The 16,269-nt window shown below is 31.6% G+C and overlaps 2 protein-coding genes and 1 long non-coding RNA gene across 7 annotated transcripts in view; 1 reads left to right on the top strand and 2 right to left on the bottom strand.

Moving 5' to 3' along the window:
* Positions 1-1,562, bottom strand: part of LOC111620431 (probable RNA-dependent RNA polymerase 1) — a 12,442-nt gene extending 10,880 nt beyond the window's left edge. The window contains exon 1 of the mRNA XM_023362353.1: positions 1,465-1,562. The gene's annotated coding sequence lies outside the window, so the exon portion shown is untranslated. The remainder of the gene's footprint in view (positions 1-1,464) is intronic.
* The window catches only part of LOC111620437, a 49,691-nt gene extending 34,122 nt beyond the window's left edge, over positions 1-15,569 (top strand). For 2 of the 3 annotated variants that reach the window (XR_002755910.1, XR_002755909.1), the window contains exons 3-5: positions 14,775-15,028; positions 15,180-15,241; positions 15,319-15,405. This is a non-coding gene — a long non-coding RNA (uncharacterized LOC111620437). Of the gene's footprint in view, positions 1-14,774; positions 15,029-15,179; positions 15,242-15,318; positions 15,421-15,494 lie in introns of those variants that run through there. The other variant, XR_002755908.1, reaches the window with a different exon arrangement.
* The window catches only part of LOC111620436, a 15,491-nt gene continuing 7,722 nt past the window's right edge, over positions 8,501-16,269 (bottom strand). Inside the window, exons 2-6 of one of the 3 annotated variants that reach the window (XM_023362360.1) lie at positions 10,152-10,376; positions 9,939-10,000; positions 9,760-9,861; positions 9,602-9,685; positions 8,501-8,654 (exon numbers count right to left, since the gene is read on the bottom strand). In XM_023362360.1, coding sequence (XP_023218128.1) covers positions 8,538-8,654; positions 9,602-9,685; positions 9,760-9,861; positions 9,939-10,000; positions 10,152-10,281 — 495 coding nt within the window. In that variant the 5' untranslated portion in view covers positions 10,282-10,376 and the 3' untranslated portion in view covers positions 8,501-8,537. Of the gene's footprint in view, positions 8,655-9,601; positions 9,686-9,711; positions 9,862-9,938; positions 10,001-10,151; positions 10,542-16,269 lie in introns of those variants that run through there. The other 2 variants (XM_023362359.1, XR_002755907.1) reach the window with 2 other exon arrangements.

Below are 16,269 nucleotides of genomic sequence, written 5' to 3'. Positions count from 1 at the left end.
TAAGGCCCTGTACACACTAGGCGTTTTTCAACGCGCGTTTTAAAGAACCAAGAGTTCTATGTAGCCGTACACACTCAAACGCCAAGCGCGCGTTAAACGCGCGTTTATAGATTTTTGTTAAAACGCGCGTTTTGCGGGCACTTTACGGGCGCTTTGAGATATATGTGCTGCCTTATAGCGACGATGGAGGAGCACACACAATTAATTACTTTCTCGTCCATTTCCAAATTGAGCCAGTGCTAAACGCCGAACTAACGCTCGTCGAACGCCGAGCTAACGCGCGTTAGCTCAGCGTTAAACGCGCGTTTAAAGCGCGTTAAAAAACTCCTAGTGTGTACAGGGCCTAAGAGAGAAAATTCGAAGAATGTCTGCTTAAATTTTAAAATCGAACAATATTAGAACATTCGATTTTTAAATGTAAACGGATTAGTTCGGTATTTCTCAGCTTTTCTTTAGAAACTTTTTCTCTTGCGAACGGGTTTTTGTCAATTTTTTTCTCTAATTTTTTTAAACAAAATTTTAAATAAACCCAATTATGTTTTTACAAGATTTTCATTTAAAGCGGGCTGGAAAAAATTCGCTTTTCTTTTCACAGATTTTGTTTCGATATAACACGTTTCTATAAATTTGTTTATTTGTTTTTATATATAAATCTTCATTTGTGTTTTTAATTTTAAAATAAATATTTTTATTTCTTTTACTAGCAAACTGCTTAATTGAAAAAAAAAAATTAGAATTTGCATTTAAAACTCGATACACGCTCGAGTAAGTCTTAATTTAAGATTTGGATTTTTTGTTTATTATTTGATTCTTCCCACTTTATGGTCACGAAGAGAGCATTTTAAACACGTCGAACGAGGCTTCGAGCAGGTCCTCAACCGAGGAGTAAGGAATGGGACCCGACATATCGTGACAGATTTGGACCCGGATTTGATTCCGGATTCCCCAGAGCGATAGGCTGATGCCTTAACCGCCTTGGCAATTTCGCCATCTACAGGTGTTAGAAATATCAAATATTACGGCAGTGAATCCGCTCCAATTCACTGACAATTCACTCACTGACTACATATAGGAAAGTCAGAATTGCCGATATTCCGGAATCGTTTTCTCCTCTCCAAACGCCTAAAGTAATTTCGTATAACACGTTCGAAAAATTAATTAATTTTTTTTCGGTAGTGTGTGAAATTTCAAGATTTTCTATAAAGGTTTTACCAAAATATACGCAATGGAAAAGTGCAAAGTTTCGATTTTGGAACGAGACAAACGGGGACGCGCGGATTTTAAAAATTTGCTCGGTTCGGCACGCGCGTATTTGAAATCGTTCTAAAATCGGAGCACCGTAAATCGTTATTGAATAAGTGGATTTATTCTTCTTAAATTGTAAAATTCAGATATCTCCCCAACGTTCACTGATTAATAAATAGTTGTGTATTGCGGTTAATGAAGGGATTAAAAACTACTTACTTTTAGTCCAAAATAAAAAATTTATTTGAAGATTACGATTTGAAGATTAAGAACACGGAAGACGTACGAATTATTTTGCTAGCTTCAATCTATAAGTTATTCGCTTCTATCAGAAAGGCAAAGATTCGAATCACATTCAANTTTCCAAACTGAGCCAGTGCTAAACGCCGAACTAACGCTCGTCGAACGCCGAGCTAACGCGCGTTAGCTCAGCGTTAAACGCGCGTTTAAAGCGCGTTAAAAAACTCCTAGTGTGTACAGGGCCTAAGAGAGAAAATTCGAAGAATGTCTGCTTAAATTTTAAAATCGAACAATATTAGAACATTCGATTTTTAAATGTAAACGGATTAGTTCGGTATTTCTCAGCTTTTCTTTAGAAACTTTTTCTCTTGCGAACGGGTTTTTGTCAATATTTTTCTCTAATTTTTTTAAACAAAATTTTAAATAAACCCAATTATGTTTTTACAAGATTTTCATTTAAAGCGGGCTGGAAAAAATTCACTTTTCTTTTCACAGATTTTGTTTCGATATAACACNTATAAAAGCAACGATAAAGAAATAAAAAGAATAATTAAATTTAAAAATACTTTAATTCACTTATTTAATCTCTAATTAATTATGATCGAAGGTTAAGAGAGAAAATTCGAAGAATATCTGCTTAAATTTTAAAATCGAACAATATTAGAACATTCGATTTTCAAATGTAAACAGATTAGTTCGGTCTTTCTCAGCCTTTCTTTAGAAAGTTTTTCTGTTGCGGACGGGTTTTTGTCAATATTTTTGTATAATTTTCTTTAACAAAATTTTAAATAAACCCAATTATGTTTTTACAAGATTTTCATTTAAAATGGGCTGGAAAAAATTCACTTTTCTTTTCACAGATTTTGTTTCGATATAACACGTTTCTATAAATTTGTTTATTTGTTTTTATATATAAATCTAAACTGATTAGTTCGGCCTTTCTCAGCCTTTCTTTAGAAAGTTTTTCTNGGCTTTAGAAGTGGGCTGGAACCACACTAAAAATAAAAAATAAAAAAATATATATATTTTTTAAATTTTTATAAAGCCATTTAAGGAAAGGGTATAAACTTCACGCCCATATAAGGACATGTTTGATGGAATTGTTACAAAAGAGAGAGCCTCAGATTAAACCAATAGATGAATGTAAATCCTAAGATCGAACATCTTCGATAGGGATCGCGTTGACAGTCGTTCAAAAGGATGGCTTTTCCTAATTCAAGGAAAATCGAGGGCGGAGGGACTTACAATTAGAATAAATTTAAAGCGGAATTTGGTGATGGCGAATTCACCTTCTTCCTCGTCTGGTCCCCGACACCAGTTAATCATATTTAGATACGCGGATTAACACGCGTGTGGAGATAATATGGATGTGATTCAGATAACAAATAAGAGACATTTCTTTAACCAGTAATAAAAGATTTAATAAAATAAAAGTAAATAAAATTACACAAATGGAATTATTCAAAAATAAAATTAAGCGAATGAGAGACAATGGATTAATTAAATATAAGCTTCGAGAGAGNCCCATATAAGGACATGTTTGATGGAATTGTTACAAAAGAGAGAGCCTCAGATTAAACCAATAGATGAATGTAAATCCTAAGATCGAACATCTTCGATAGGGATCGCGTTGACAGTCGTTCAAAAGGATGGCTTTTCCTAATTCAAGGAAAATCGAGGGCGGAGGGACTTACAATTAGAATAAATTTAAAGCGGAATTTGGTGATGGCGAATTCACCTTCTTCCTCGTCTGGTCCCCGACACCAGTTAATCATATTTAGATACGCGGATTAACACGCGTGTGGAGATAATATGGATGTGATTCAGATAACAAATAAGAGACATTTCTTTAACCAGTAATAAAAGATTTAATAAAATAAAAGTAAATAAAATTACACAAATGGAATTATTCAAAAATAAAATTAAGCGAATGAGAGACAATGGATTAATTAAATATAAGCTTCGAGAGAGAGAGCTCACAAATTCATTCATAAATCACACTACCTCAAAGTTTACTTTGTCATTATGTTCATCTGTATTCGGTGATCCTACTTCGTTTCATGGAGAGGTCTTGATTTGGCACAATATTAAAAATTTCTTCTTTTACTCTTAAATTAACTCATTATTATACTCGATTGGATACGACTAAGGACTTTGTGGACTACGTCGGTATTCTCTGAATCCTTTCCGTATCATAACTAAGGGCGTTGGCCTTAGGGAGCGAATATGGGCTACTTCATTTCTCTATGAGATCTTCGGACGTACTCCCCGAATCATGCAGCTCTTTGACTATATCTCATGATTTGTGACCAATCAGCTTAATTGTCATCTCTCACGTGAACGGATGAAAAGGGGAATTATTGAGGGGTCGACAATTCCCAGTGTGGTGAGATTTGTGATAGATAAGTGGAAAACAGAAGGATGTGTCTGCTTCCGTTAAAGGAAGTGCCTCTTTTATCAGTTTTCCCACTTTAGAAAAACGATATTTTCACACCAAAATGAAAAAATATTTTACTTTATAATTATAACGTTATATTTAAATTGTTATTTAGACCCAGGGGTAATTCGGATCTCACATTAAAACATTCGATTTTCAAATATAAACAGATTAGTTCGGTCTTTCTCAGCCTTTCTTTAGAAAGTTTTTCTCTTGCGGACGGGTTTTTGTCAATATTTTTCTCTAATTTTCTTTAACAAAATTTCAAACGAAACCAATTATGTTTTTTACAAGATTTTCATTTAAAANTGACCCGTACCACAGTGCACTACTGATTCGATGACAAAAATTCCATGATAGGCCTATTTATTACAAGTTGAGAAAGAGTGTCAGCCTAGCCTCTTCTATGTGGCTTGAAGAATTGTGTTCGTTCTCAAAATCTGTTCGATAGATTTCGGTTAATCGTTGCGATTTTGTATTAATTGCGACGAGGAATCGATATGGGGGTTCACTTGAATGTAAAACATAGGCGCCCACGTCTTAGTTTTCGATATACGGAGAGATATTTAAGCAGTGGCGTAGCGTAGTGGGGCGGCAGGGGCGGTCCGCCCCGGGCAGCACTTTTAGGGGGCGGCAAAATTTCACAATAAATAATAATAATATCTTGTAAAAATTTGAACCATTTCATTTCATATTTTTGTCGCACCTACAATTCGGACCGATTGAAATGTGCACGGAATTTTTCATTACTTATTCTGTGACGAAACTGCACTTTAGTCTTTTAAATTGAGATACCTAAATAAGGGGGGCGAATTTTCCTCTGCCCCGGGCGGCTGACACCCACGCTACGCTACTGTGTATAAGGCTAATGTCAGATGAGCGTGAAGAGGACGACGCTGTTGTTTCAATTTATGGTGGCGAAGTCGGTCGCTAGACGAGCGCTATATTTTACGTAACGCGTCAGTAGTCAGTTTTGTTTTCAATGCGTATGGGTCACGGATCTGGTAAATTGCACTGCGCTTTTTTAATTACGTACAGAAGTATTTAAAAACAAACAAACAAACAAAAAACAGATATTAGGCACGTCCTTTTGATTGTAACCGGCCTTTCTTTTTCTTATTTCTGTCTTTATAAAGTTAAAATGAAGTTTCTCAAAATTGCGGCTCCTGACTAATTTGTACGATCATTTCAGTTTTATCAATGTGCATTTTTTAAAATACGCGGGAACCGCGTATTTTAAAAAATGGCAGGGACGACACAATGGCATTTTTTCCGAACAATGTTTCCTCGTCCGTCGTTTTTAGAGTTCGTCCGACAACAGTAGNTGTTAATTTAAATTTATTGTAATGTTTCTCTCCTGATAATGCCTCAGCGGGGTCAGGAAATATGTAAATACTACATGTTAAAAATAAATGAATGAATGAATGAACAGTAGGCTTCGAGCGCATCTCCTGGCGCGCGACGGTCACGCTCTGTCATGACGATCCTGTGACCCGTCCGTGCAGCGCAGCGACATTTTACGAGTCCGCGTTCCGTATGTTTTTGCCATTCTGTGATGTCCATTCTGTGATGAAAACGACGGACGTGAAATCACGCTCGTCTGATATTAGCCTTATCGTCACAATGTCTGTGCTCTCTGATGGGACTGAGCGTATCAAATGGAATTTAGATCTAGGGGTCAAAAATAAAAACATCATTGGGTGTGCTTAACAGAAAATGGTCGCTATAAACGAACAACACAGAACAAAACAATCGTCATCGATTGCTTTGTTCTAGGATTGCTTCTCCGTGTCGGGAAGCGTAAGCATTGTCTCTCAGTACCCGGCCAGTGCAAGGATCGCCTGTTTTGTGGCGGCAAGTTACCAGTCCGCGTGTGACATGTATAAGGATCGCCTCTTCTAGGGTTTCTCTAACAGGATCCCGACGTCTTTTTAACCCGGGAAATATCTCGGAGAATTCTTCTCATTCCGGGAAATTTCTCAAATTTCTAAAAGTTCACTTTTTTCTTATTTTGTGTTAAGGTTGAGGAAATTTTGCAAATATAATTAACTGATAAACTGTCAGAATACATTTGTATTTATTAATTTTAAGCCAGCTTAGTTTTTTAATGTTTTGCTTGTTACGGCATGTCACAGATTGTCAATTTGTAGCCTATTTGTGACAGCCTCTGAAAATTATTTACTTGTTAGAACCTTGAATAATTGCGCTGATGCTCTCTTAATTTATAATCATGCCCAGTAGCATCAATAACTGCATTATGCCACGTTGTGCAAATTGGGCAAGGATCAGACGAGTATGAAGTATGCAAGTATGAAGTTCTTCTTCATAAACCTGATTATTAAAGCCAAACGAATTGCCGAATTATCGGGCTATAAGCTCGATGCTGCTATTAAAACAGCTGAAATAGACAAATCAAGAATACTAGACAGCAAAAGAAGTAATGCAACAAATCTCGAAAACGAACTAGAAATCTTTCAGGCTACAGGTGAAAAAGACACATAACATCTGTCTTTTCTTAAATGCATTAAAGACGACTCCGCCCATATCAATTGAATCGGAAAGGACATTCTCGGTAGCAGGACTTTTCATTACTACTGAAGATACGCACGATTGCCATTATCTCCACACCCCCTCGACCTTTAACCAAGAAAATTTAAAAACAACAATCCTCTTAATACACAAACCTTCTTGCAATATTTCAGAAATTTTCAACAAAAAGCACAGGAGTTATTAAGCTCCAAAAAGAGTAAATAAAATCATCCCCCACACACATCCATACATACAGAAAATACCCCAAATTTGTTTGCATTTCTGGACGTTTCATAGTGTTCTAAGTCCAAAAATGTAAAAATCTGGGGAGTCATTTTTTGACCGATTGCCATAACAGCCGGGAAAGTAAAAATATGGTACAATGATCTGTATCTTCTGGGTGACAAAAATGGTGCAATTGGTATTATTATTCCTTTTAGATTTTTTAAAAATCGCGACGCGAGAGGAGACAATCGAACAGTTAACAGGAAAAACGCGAAATTGGGTTGCGAGCTTGGGCTCGGCAATCGACACTCATCCGTCAGGTACGCATGGAGAGAATGAGTAGTCTGAATCTTGGCTCGCGGTAAAGATAAATCAAATTACGAATCAATTATTAGCGAATTTAGAAAAGAAATTTGAGCCTAGGTCAGCTTCTTCCTTATCTGTGTACCTTATAAACAACAGCGTAGCGTATAACTACATATTCTAATGCCGCGAAGAACGAGAGCAAGAATCGACTGTACTACAACCGATACATTTTATTTCAGACAAAGAAGACAAAATATGACTGTTGACCAATGAACAAACAACGAGTCAACAGCAAGTAATGCAAGAGATAGACCGACGTGATTTGTCTTGCAGTATGTCAGACATACAGCTTTGACATTATTTAAACGTATTTATACGTGGTCTTTCGTACTCATGTCCAAACTGCAAACGATCACAGCTAGTGGATGGCAGATTTGGACCTATTTGCAAAGCTTGTATGAAGAAGCCACAAAATGCAGTCGAATAACATGGAACCTGGAAATTAGCCAGAACTTCCGGGTCTCACACAAATAGAGAAAAAGACAAATCGCTCGCATTCAGTCTATGTTAAATGTATACAAAGTTTGCGCTGCAGGAGATGCTAGACAATATCGATACAGTAGCAACATTATGAAATATCCAAAAATTTGCAACGTCGCTTTCATCAGAAGTGAACGTCCTTTTGGTGAGACGTACAGGTCCATCGTGCAATCGAGACTTTAGAGTTGGGCAAAATAACGTACTGTACTCTGTGCTTTGTCATGACTTGTAGTAAACAACCGCTTATATCCTGACATATCAATTGACGACAACGTGTTAGTGAGATTACCCGAAGACGAAAACGTTGTCAATAAACTGCGCTTTATAGAAGAAGAAATTCTCGAAGACGACATTGAGAATTAACGATAATATTCTACCCGTTATACGAAAAACAAGAAGATAACATTCATCAGGCAATTTCCTGATCGAAATACAATGTCAAACTTTCAATGCTATGTCCGTGGGAAAGAGGAGCAAAATGCCCGGCCTTCATGGTCAAGCTTAGTTACTTTTTTTAAATTTTATTCTCTCAATCCGAACGATGATGATAACTTTCAGAATAGAAAGTTTTTCACGAAAACGATGAATGAAAGAACTTATAAGAAAATCACATGTAATGAGTACGTTGATTTTGATTCTTATACGATTTTATATGCTTATAAAGAAAATTTATTTTAATTGTCACGAGCGGATGTAACTATACCGAAGATGAACTTTTAAGATCAAAAGTAATAAAACTTTACATAACTAGTATATAAGGCGGTTTCTGTTTATCGAAACAAAAATTACATTTTAGATTCGAATATCTTTAAGTTAAAATGTTTAAAAAAATATATTTTTAGATAATTATAATCGAAAAATTCCGAATAGAGAAAATTACAAAATGAAAAAAAAATAAGTATTGTAAAATCTTGAAAAATTATTGAATAATTTCAAACAAATATTAATTTAAAATAAAAATTTATTCAAAAAACGGTTTGGCAATCTAACTTAAACAGCAATCATTAAGAACAATTTAGATCAATACAAATTTCTGTTGATGTGGATGATCTAATGTTATTGATTTCTGTTGATGTGGATGATCTAATGTTATTGATTTCTGTGAACGATTTTCTATTTGGTTGTAACATTTCTAGAAAAAACAAATAAAGTATTAATATAAGAAATAATCTAAATTACACAAGAATTATACAAAAAAGTTAAGTTAAAGTTAAAAAAGTTATTCTAGAACTCTTTAAATAGATTCTATTAATATTTTCCAAAACGATTTTTATGACTATATTATGAAAATTACTTCTTAATGTATCTTTTATAAAAAACAATTTAATACTGAAATGAGTTACAAGATATTTGACAATATTTTTCAATATAAAAAGTTTAAAGTTAATATTGATANAAAATATTTGAGTAGCCGAAGACATAGCCAAAGATTACAGCGCCACAGCACTGGCGAAAATTTAAATTTGTCGACTGAAATTCCTTCGGATAACCGACGTTTCGGATAACCGACCTTCGGATAAACGACGCTCTACTGTATTGATATTGAAAGAGAACTGCAATACTAATTAATTATTTCTATCATTTGGTGTATTCAAACATTAAATTAAAAAAATTTCTAATTATTAAAATAAATTTTAAACACTGAAACAAAATTGTTTTTTTTTTGGGTGTGAAAGTGCGAATAATTTCAGTATATTTTACTGTATTACTATTACTTTTATTAGTATTTATTACACTGATATTTTTTGGCAAAAATTCTAATATAATTGAGTTTAAAAGGCTAATCGATAACTCTAATTTTACGATACTATTCACTTTATATTAAATAATTTTAAAAAATATATGAAATATTTCATCGATAGATTTGACGCTATTCCTGTACTTAAAAATCACATTCCTGTATTTTCATAATTAATCAATAATACTATAGCATAGGTAAGAACAGGCGGAAGGGTGGTCCGCCACAAACGGTATTTTGGCATTAAAAAATTGTTTTAAATATTTTTTTGATAAGAAGGAAGGGCGGCAATTGACATATACATATAGATATAGGCTAATTAAACCCGTACCAAGTAATACGTTCAAAGTAGGATACAATTTCGGGTCGTCAAAACTTAAAATATATTTAGCTGGAGCAAAACATTTAATAAATTTTGCATATACCTACAAATATAAATATTATTATTTACTGAAGTTAATAATAGCTATTATAATGTTTTAAAATTTGAATGAATTACTCGTGGCGCTGTTTGTCTGGATTGACAAATGAAATTGTTGATTTCTGCCATAGTTTGAAAGAATTTCAGTTGCTGAATACAGTTTTTGTAGAATTCCAACAACTAAATGCAACATAATATTAAAATTATTATTTGCAAATCATATTTTGAAATAAAATGTTCACCTTTAGAGCACTTACAAGAAAATTTCTGTTTTCCAACAAGCAAAAATTAACATCATCCCTATCATCATCGCTCATGGCTATAATAAGTAAAGTAATAAAAACTGTTTTAATATGTAGTTTTTCCTTACATCTTAACTGAATTTCGATAGCGTTAAACATAATATTGCTCGAAAATGAATAAAATGTCAAAATTGTCTGGAAAGTTTAATAAAATATTTTAAAACTTACCACAGTATCGTCCATTGGACTGTATAAGAGCTTTGTAAGGATCCGCAGGTCTAACATTTGTTGAATCGTGCCAACAAATAATTGGAGAAAAAGCAAAAGCAAATATAAATAACTCCAACGTAAGCTTCATATTCGTTGATGTCTTTATTAAATCTGTTAAGAATTTCTATGTTGTCGGCGTATTTATATGATTTTAACAGGTAGAACTCACAGCATATTCCGTATCTAACCGAGATAATTAAATATTACACACGCTAAAAGGAAATAATAACATTAATTTTTACAAGACAGGAATTCATTTTTTTAATATTTCTGATCAATAAAGATATTGACACGTTTTATCATCAAACCTACGCTATTAATAATCGATTCCAATTTATTTTAATTTGAAAAAATATTCATGTAGACAAAATCATTTGATTATTAAAATCGATCAATTAAAAAAAATGTATATAAAAAGTAAATTGTTTTGTTCGGCGGAATTCAGCATATCCTTATTAATTAAAAGGTCGTAAATGATTTTGTAGTTGTTATCCTGTCGTGTTATAAGTCATTAAACCAATTAATCAAGATATCAATATAACTGAGTATAAACTGNCCAACTTGAATTTAGGAGAGTTAAATCGTAAGATTTTTTAAATTTTATCTTGGAGTTTACGTGAAGTTATTAATTAAAATATGAATTTCCTATTTTAATTCGTGATAAACGTTGATGATTTTTTCCCGGATTTTCGGGGTTATTTTGGCAATATTCGCCGCTGATCTGCAATCAAAAGCATTGATAAAATCGCTCCTTCAATCGATATTGTTGGGGGCTACTGGTGTATTTATTACTTACGTCACAAACCATCCATTGAAAGTCCGTCAAGATGTGTAACGTGTCCAAAAAAAAACAAGAAAAATCACTTCAAATCTCTCTTTTTTAGATTGTCTTTCGTGTTTATCGATTCCATCCTCGTTTGTTTATTAAACGGAAGGTAATTAGTTATAATTAGATTAAAATATAATATAGAAATCCTGATTTGGAGGAGAAATTATACACGCATATATACATACATACATACATACAAAGAATATGATGTTATGTATCACCATCTATTAAGAGTGATACCCCGAGAATAGGAAGAATCTTTTTATAGATACTAAATCTAATTTTAATGTACAAATTTTAAGTTTAAATAAGTCTAGATTAAAGGATAAAACATAAAAAAAATAATGTAGATTTAAGGTAAGATAATTAAAATAAAAATTAAATAAATTTCACTACTGTTTATCTACCCTGTACTATTGTACTTTAGAAAGAATTCTAATGTTGTAGTTGTGGTTAAATTATGTGATTATTATCCAAAAAAAAAATTTAAAAAAAATTAAATAAAATAAACAATTTGATGAATAAAATGTTGATGTTCCGAATATCTGAGTAGTAATTATTTTAAAGTAAACAATATATTGTCTAGATGTATTTTTGTGTAAGAGGATAATTTATTTGTTTTTAAAAATATTTTACTTATTGTTTAGAATGATGTAACCGTGTCAGATTAATTTAAAATATTTTCCTTTTATTCTTTAAATAATGTATAAATTGTGTATTGCATGATGTTATTTAGAAACGGATCTATAGACAAAGGGATCGATATGCTGCATGAAAAAGCTATAGTGTAAACAAGAATGCCTAAGAAGGAAATTTGGTACAGAGGTATTTCTTTTTTATTTTTTTTGTTTTACAAAATTATTAAATAATATTTTTAATTACGTATAAATTTACTATGAAATGTAATCTTTATTATTCGAAATTTAAAGTTTTACATTACACGCAATTTAATTAATTGTGGCCGGTTTGGTAAAATGTTGCTGCTTTGTTAATTTAATGGATGATGAGTTGTAGCGCTTTTATAATGTAATTAATCGAATAGAAAAAAGATTAGTATCGAAATCTTATCTAAAATTAGTTGTATGGAGAGTTGAGAAAGTAAAAAATTAGATTTATCTTATGGCTAAGTTAAATAATAGGTGATAAAAATGGATTCTGAGCTCTGACAGAAAATTCGAAAGATTGGAAATCGACATTTAGAGCCGTCGAGAGAGAAGAGGATACAAATTACAAGGAAACGAGGAGCCTAGAGAACTGGTAAAAACTAAATTAACATTAAATCATATCCGGTGGCTAAAAATGTAAGGGATATTTGGCACAGGCCTCGAGTTTTTGGGACTCTAAAAAAGTTTGGTTTTATTCATATACAGCAGGGCTTCTTAAACTATGGGTCGCGACCCCATTTGGGGTCGCTTAGCGAAATCTTGGGATCGCGAGATTTTAATGCAAAATATTTAAAATAATTTGTGACAGTTTGAAAATGGCACACTTTGTCTCATAGGTTTCGTGAGTTGCGCTTTGTGTCACTTCTGGTGCAGCGAGACAACGATTCAGTAACACTGTAGTGTGAACTAGTGTAGTGTTGTCGCTTTTCAGTGTATTCAGTTGTCTCTGTTCCATTGTAACACAAGAGTGAACTGTGGTAGTACACCATTATTGTTTTTGCAAATTTGTATATATCTTTATTTTATATTTTTTTGGGGTCGCGAAATAAATAAAAATCATAAATGGGGTCGTGAATAAAACAAGTTTAAGAAGCCCTGACTTAGAACATCGTAAAAAGCCAACAATTAATTTGTTTGACAAAACAACTTGATACGTATAACTTACGTATTGTGAGATTGCGACATTAATTCTTTTTCTTTGTGATTGCGGACTCACTTCTTTCCTTCGCTCTTCCATTTCACGCCTTTTTTTCGTTGCCTCCCAGTGATCTACAAGTTTTAAAGAAACTCTCGATATACAGATATTAACTTACCAATGAAAGATAAATTTATCTTCTAATTTTAATGAACTTACAGTGCTTTTATGTCAAGTTTTTTACATTATATATATTAAATGTACTTTCAGAGGAAATGGGGAAACGCATGAGAAAATCTAATAGGAAACTGTTTAATGCAAAAGATATAAAATTTGAACTACTGATGAGGAAGAAAGGTGTTAGTATACAACAGATTAGGGGAGAATGAGCGAAAAAATATTTTAAATAAATTATCTTATCATGTTTTTGTGATTAGTTATTTGCAGTTTTGGATTATAAACATAGCTTTTTTTTTGGAAATTTCTAAACTTTGAAAAATAGAAGCTATGCCGTATTCGTTGGTATAAACTTTGAGCTTGGAAGACGTTATAATAATACAAGAATATTAAATAAAATACATTGACTTTATTCTTCATAAACGTTTTGTTTGATGGGCGTACGAGTTGGAGAAGAAGCTTGACTCTTAACTGGAAAAAACAGTGGAGAAACTGCAGGCAAAGCAAGGACAAAGTACGTCAGATAAAAAAGCAAAAACTTTAATAAATTAACAGTGATGGCAAATTAGAAATCATTAAAAAATTTTGTGTTTTATTTGTGAAAAATTTCGGTTAAATTATTCCCCTCTGCCTTACTAACAGTAATTTCCTCATTACATAAGTGTCAAAAACGACATTTTCGTGGTTGCAAGTGTCTCAAACAAATTACATATTTATCTAATCGATCTCTAAAACAATATTTAGATAAGAAAAAAAGTTAAAAAAAAATGAAAAGACATTGAACTGAGTTTAAAATTCTCAATTGAGTTCAAGCAATTAGTAATAGGAATTTAATTCTAAAATAAATTTACTTAAAATAAAAGCAAATTACAACAAACGAAACGCTCCTGAAATAATTTTAATATATATATTTTTTTAAATTAAAAGAACGCTTTTATTAAAATACCCTATTTTGTGTACCGAAATTTTTCACAAATAAAACACAAAATTTTTTAATGATTTCTAATTTGCCATCACTGTTAATTTATTAAAGTTTTTGCTTTTTTATCTGACGTACTTTGTCCTTGCTTTGCCTGCAGTTTCTCCACTGTTTTTTCCAGTTAAGAGTCAAGCTTCTTCTCCAACTCGTACGCCCATCAAACAAAACGTTTATGAAGAATAAAGTCAATGTATTTTATTTAATATTCTTGTATTATTATAACGTCTTCCAAGCTCAAAGTTTATACCAACGAATACGGCATAGCTTCTATTTTTCAAAGTTTAGAAATTTCCAAAAAAAAAGCTATGTTTATAATCCAAAACTGCAAATAACTAATCACAAAAACATGATAAGATAATTTATTTAAAATATTTTTTCGATTAGATTAAAATTTCTTTATTCTATTTTCAATTTTACAAATAAATAAAAAATTTTTACTGCAGTATATATAACAAAAACTGTTTTTCAATCGAATCCTTTATATGGAAATACATAAATTTTAATATATTTATAGTTTAAATAAACTGCATACTTTTTCGATTAAAGAACCAATTTATTAAAGAAATGACTAAGTTAATTACAGACTTTTTACGAACATTTTCTTTTATTAAAATTATTAATAGGATAAATATGTTGTTAGATGAATTCGGAGATATTGATGTATTTATATTACTTTAGGCATTTTTATACAGGTAAAAAAACAAATTAGATATAAAAAAAACAGTTTATACTCAGTTATATTGATATCTTGATTAATTCCTGTCTTGTAAAGATTAATGTTATTATTTCCTTTTAGCTTGTATAATATTTAATTATCCCGGTTAGAAGCGGAATATGCTATGAGTTCTACCTGTTAAAATCATATAAATACGCCGACAACATAGAAATTCTTAACAGATGTAATAAAGACATCAACGAATATAAAGCTTACGTTGGAGTTATTTATATTTGCTTTTGCTTTTTCTCCAATTATTTGTTGGCACGATTCAACAAATGTTAAACCTGCGGATCCTTACAAAGCTCTTATACAGTCCAATGGACGATACTGTGGTAAGTTTTAAAATATTTTATTAAACTTTCCAGACAATTTTGACATTTTATTCATTTTCGAGCAATATTATGTTTAACGCTATCGAAATTCAGTTAAGATGTAAGGAAAAACTACATATTAAAACAGTTTTTATTACTTTACTTATTATAGCCATGAGCGATGATGATAGGGCCGATGTTAATTTTTGCTTGTTGGAAAACAGAAATTTTCTTGTAAGTGCTCTAAAGGTGAACATTTTATTTCAAAATATGATTTGCAAATAATAATTTTAATATTATGTTGCATTTAGTTGTTGGAATTCTACAAAAACTGTATTCAGCAACTGAAATTCTTTCAAACTATGGCAGAAATCAACAATTTCATTTGTCAATCCAGACAAACAGCGCCACGAGTAATTCATTCAAATTTTAAAACATTATAATAGCTATTATTAACTTCAGTAAGTAATAATATTTATATTTGTAGGTATATGCAAAATTTATTAAATGTTTTGCTCCAGCTAAATATATTTTAAGTTTTGACGACCCGAAATTGTATCCTACTTTGAACGTATTACTTGGTACGGGTTTAATTAGCCTATATCTATATGTATATGTCAATTGCCGCCCTTCCTTCAGGAAATACATAATACACATTAAACTGAAATGACAGTCATATAATTCTTGTAACTGTTAACTCTGGGAATAGTGGATAATTTTACTTTTCTTATTGTTAAAAAAATATTTAAAACAATCTTTTTAATACCAAAATGCCGTTTTGGCGGACAACCCCTCCGCCTGTTCTTACCTATGCTATAGGATTATTGATTAATTATGAAAATACAGGAATGTGATTTTTAAGTACAGGAATATCGTCAAATCTATTGATGAAATATTTCATATATTTTTTAAATTATTTAATATAAAGTGAATAGAATCGTGAAATTAGAGTTATCGATTAGGCTTTTAAACTCAATTATATTAGAATTTTTTAGCCAAAAAATATCAGTGCAATAAATACTAATAAAAGGAATAGTAATACAGTAAAATATACTGAAATTATATCACATTACTGAATTACTGAATATCAATTACTGAATTATATCACACCAAAAAAGAACAATTTTGTTTCAGTGTTTAAAATTTATTTTAATAATTAAAAATTCTTTTAATTTAATGTTTGAATACACCAAATGATAGAAATAATTAATTAGTATTGCAGTTCTCTTTCAATATCAATACAGTAGAGCGTCGTTTATCCG

The sequence above is a fragment of the Centruroides sculpturatus genome, unplaced genomic scaffold (genome assembly GCF_000671375.1).
Source record: "Centruroides sculpturatus isolate CEXI.00-Female unplaced genomic scaffold, Cexi_2.0 scaffold143, whole genome shotgun sequence".
Lineage (NCBI taxonomy): Eukaryota > Metazoa > Arthropoda > Arachnida > Scorpiones > Buthidae > Centruroides > Centruroides sculpturatus.
Note: the sequence above shows the minus strand (reverse complement) of the source record. Positions and strands in the feature narration are given on the sequence as shown.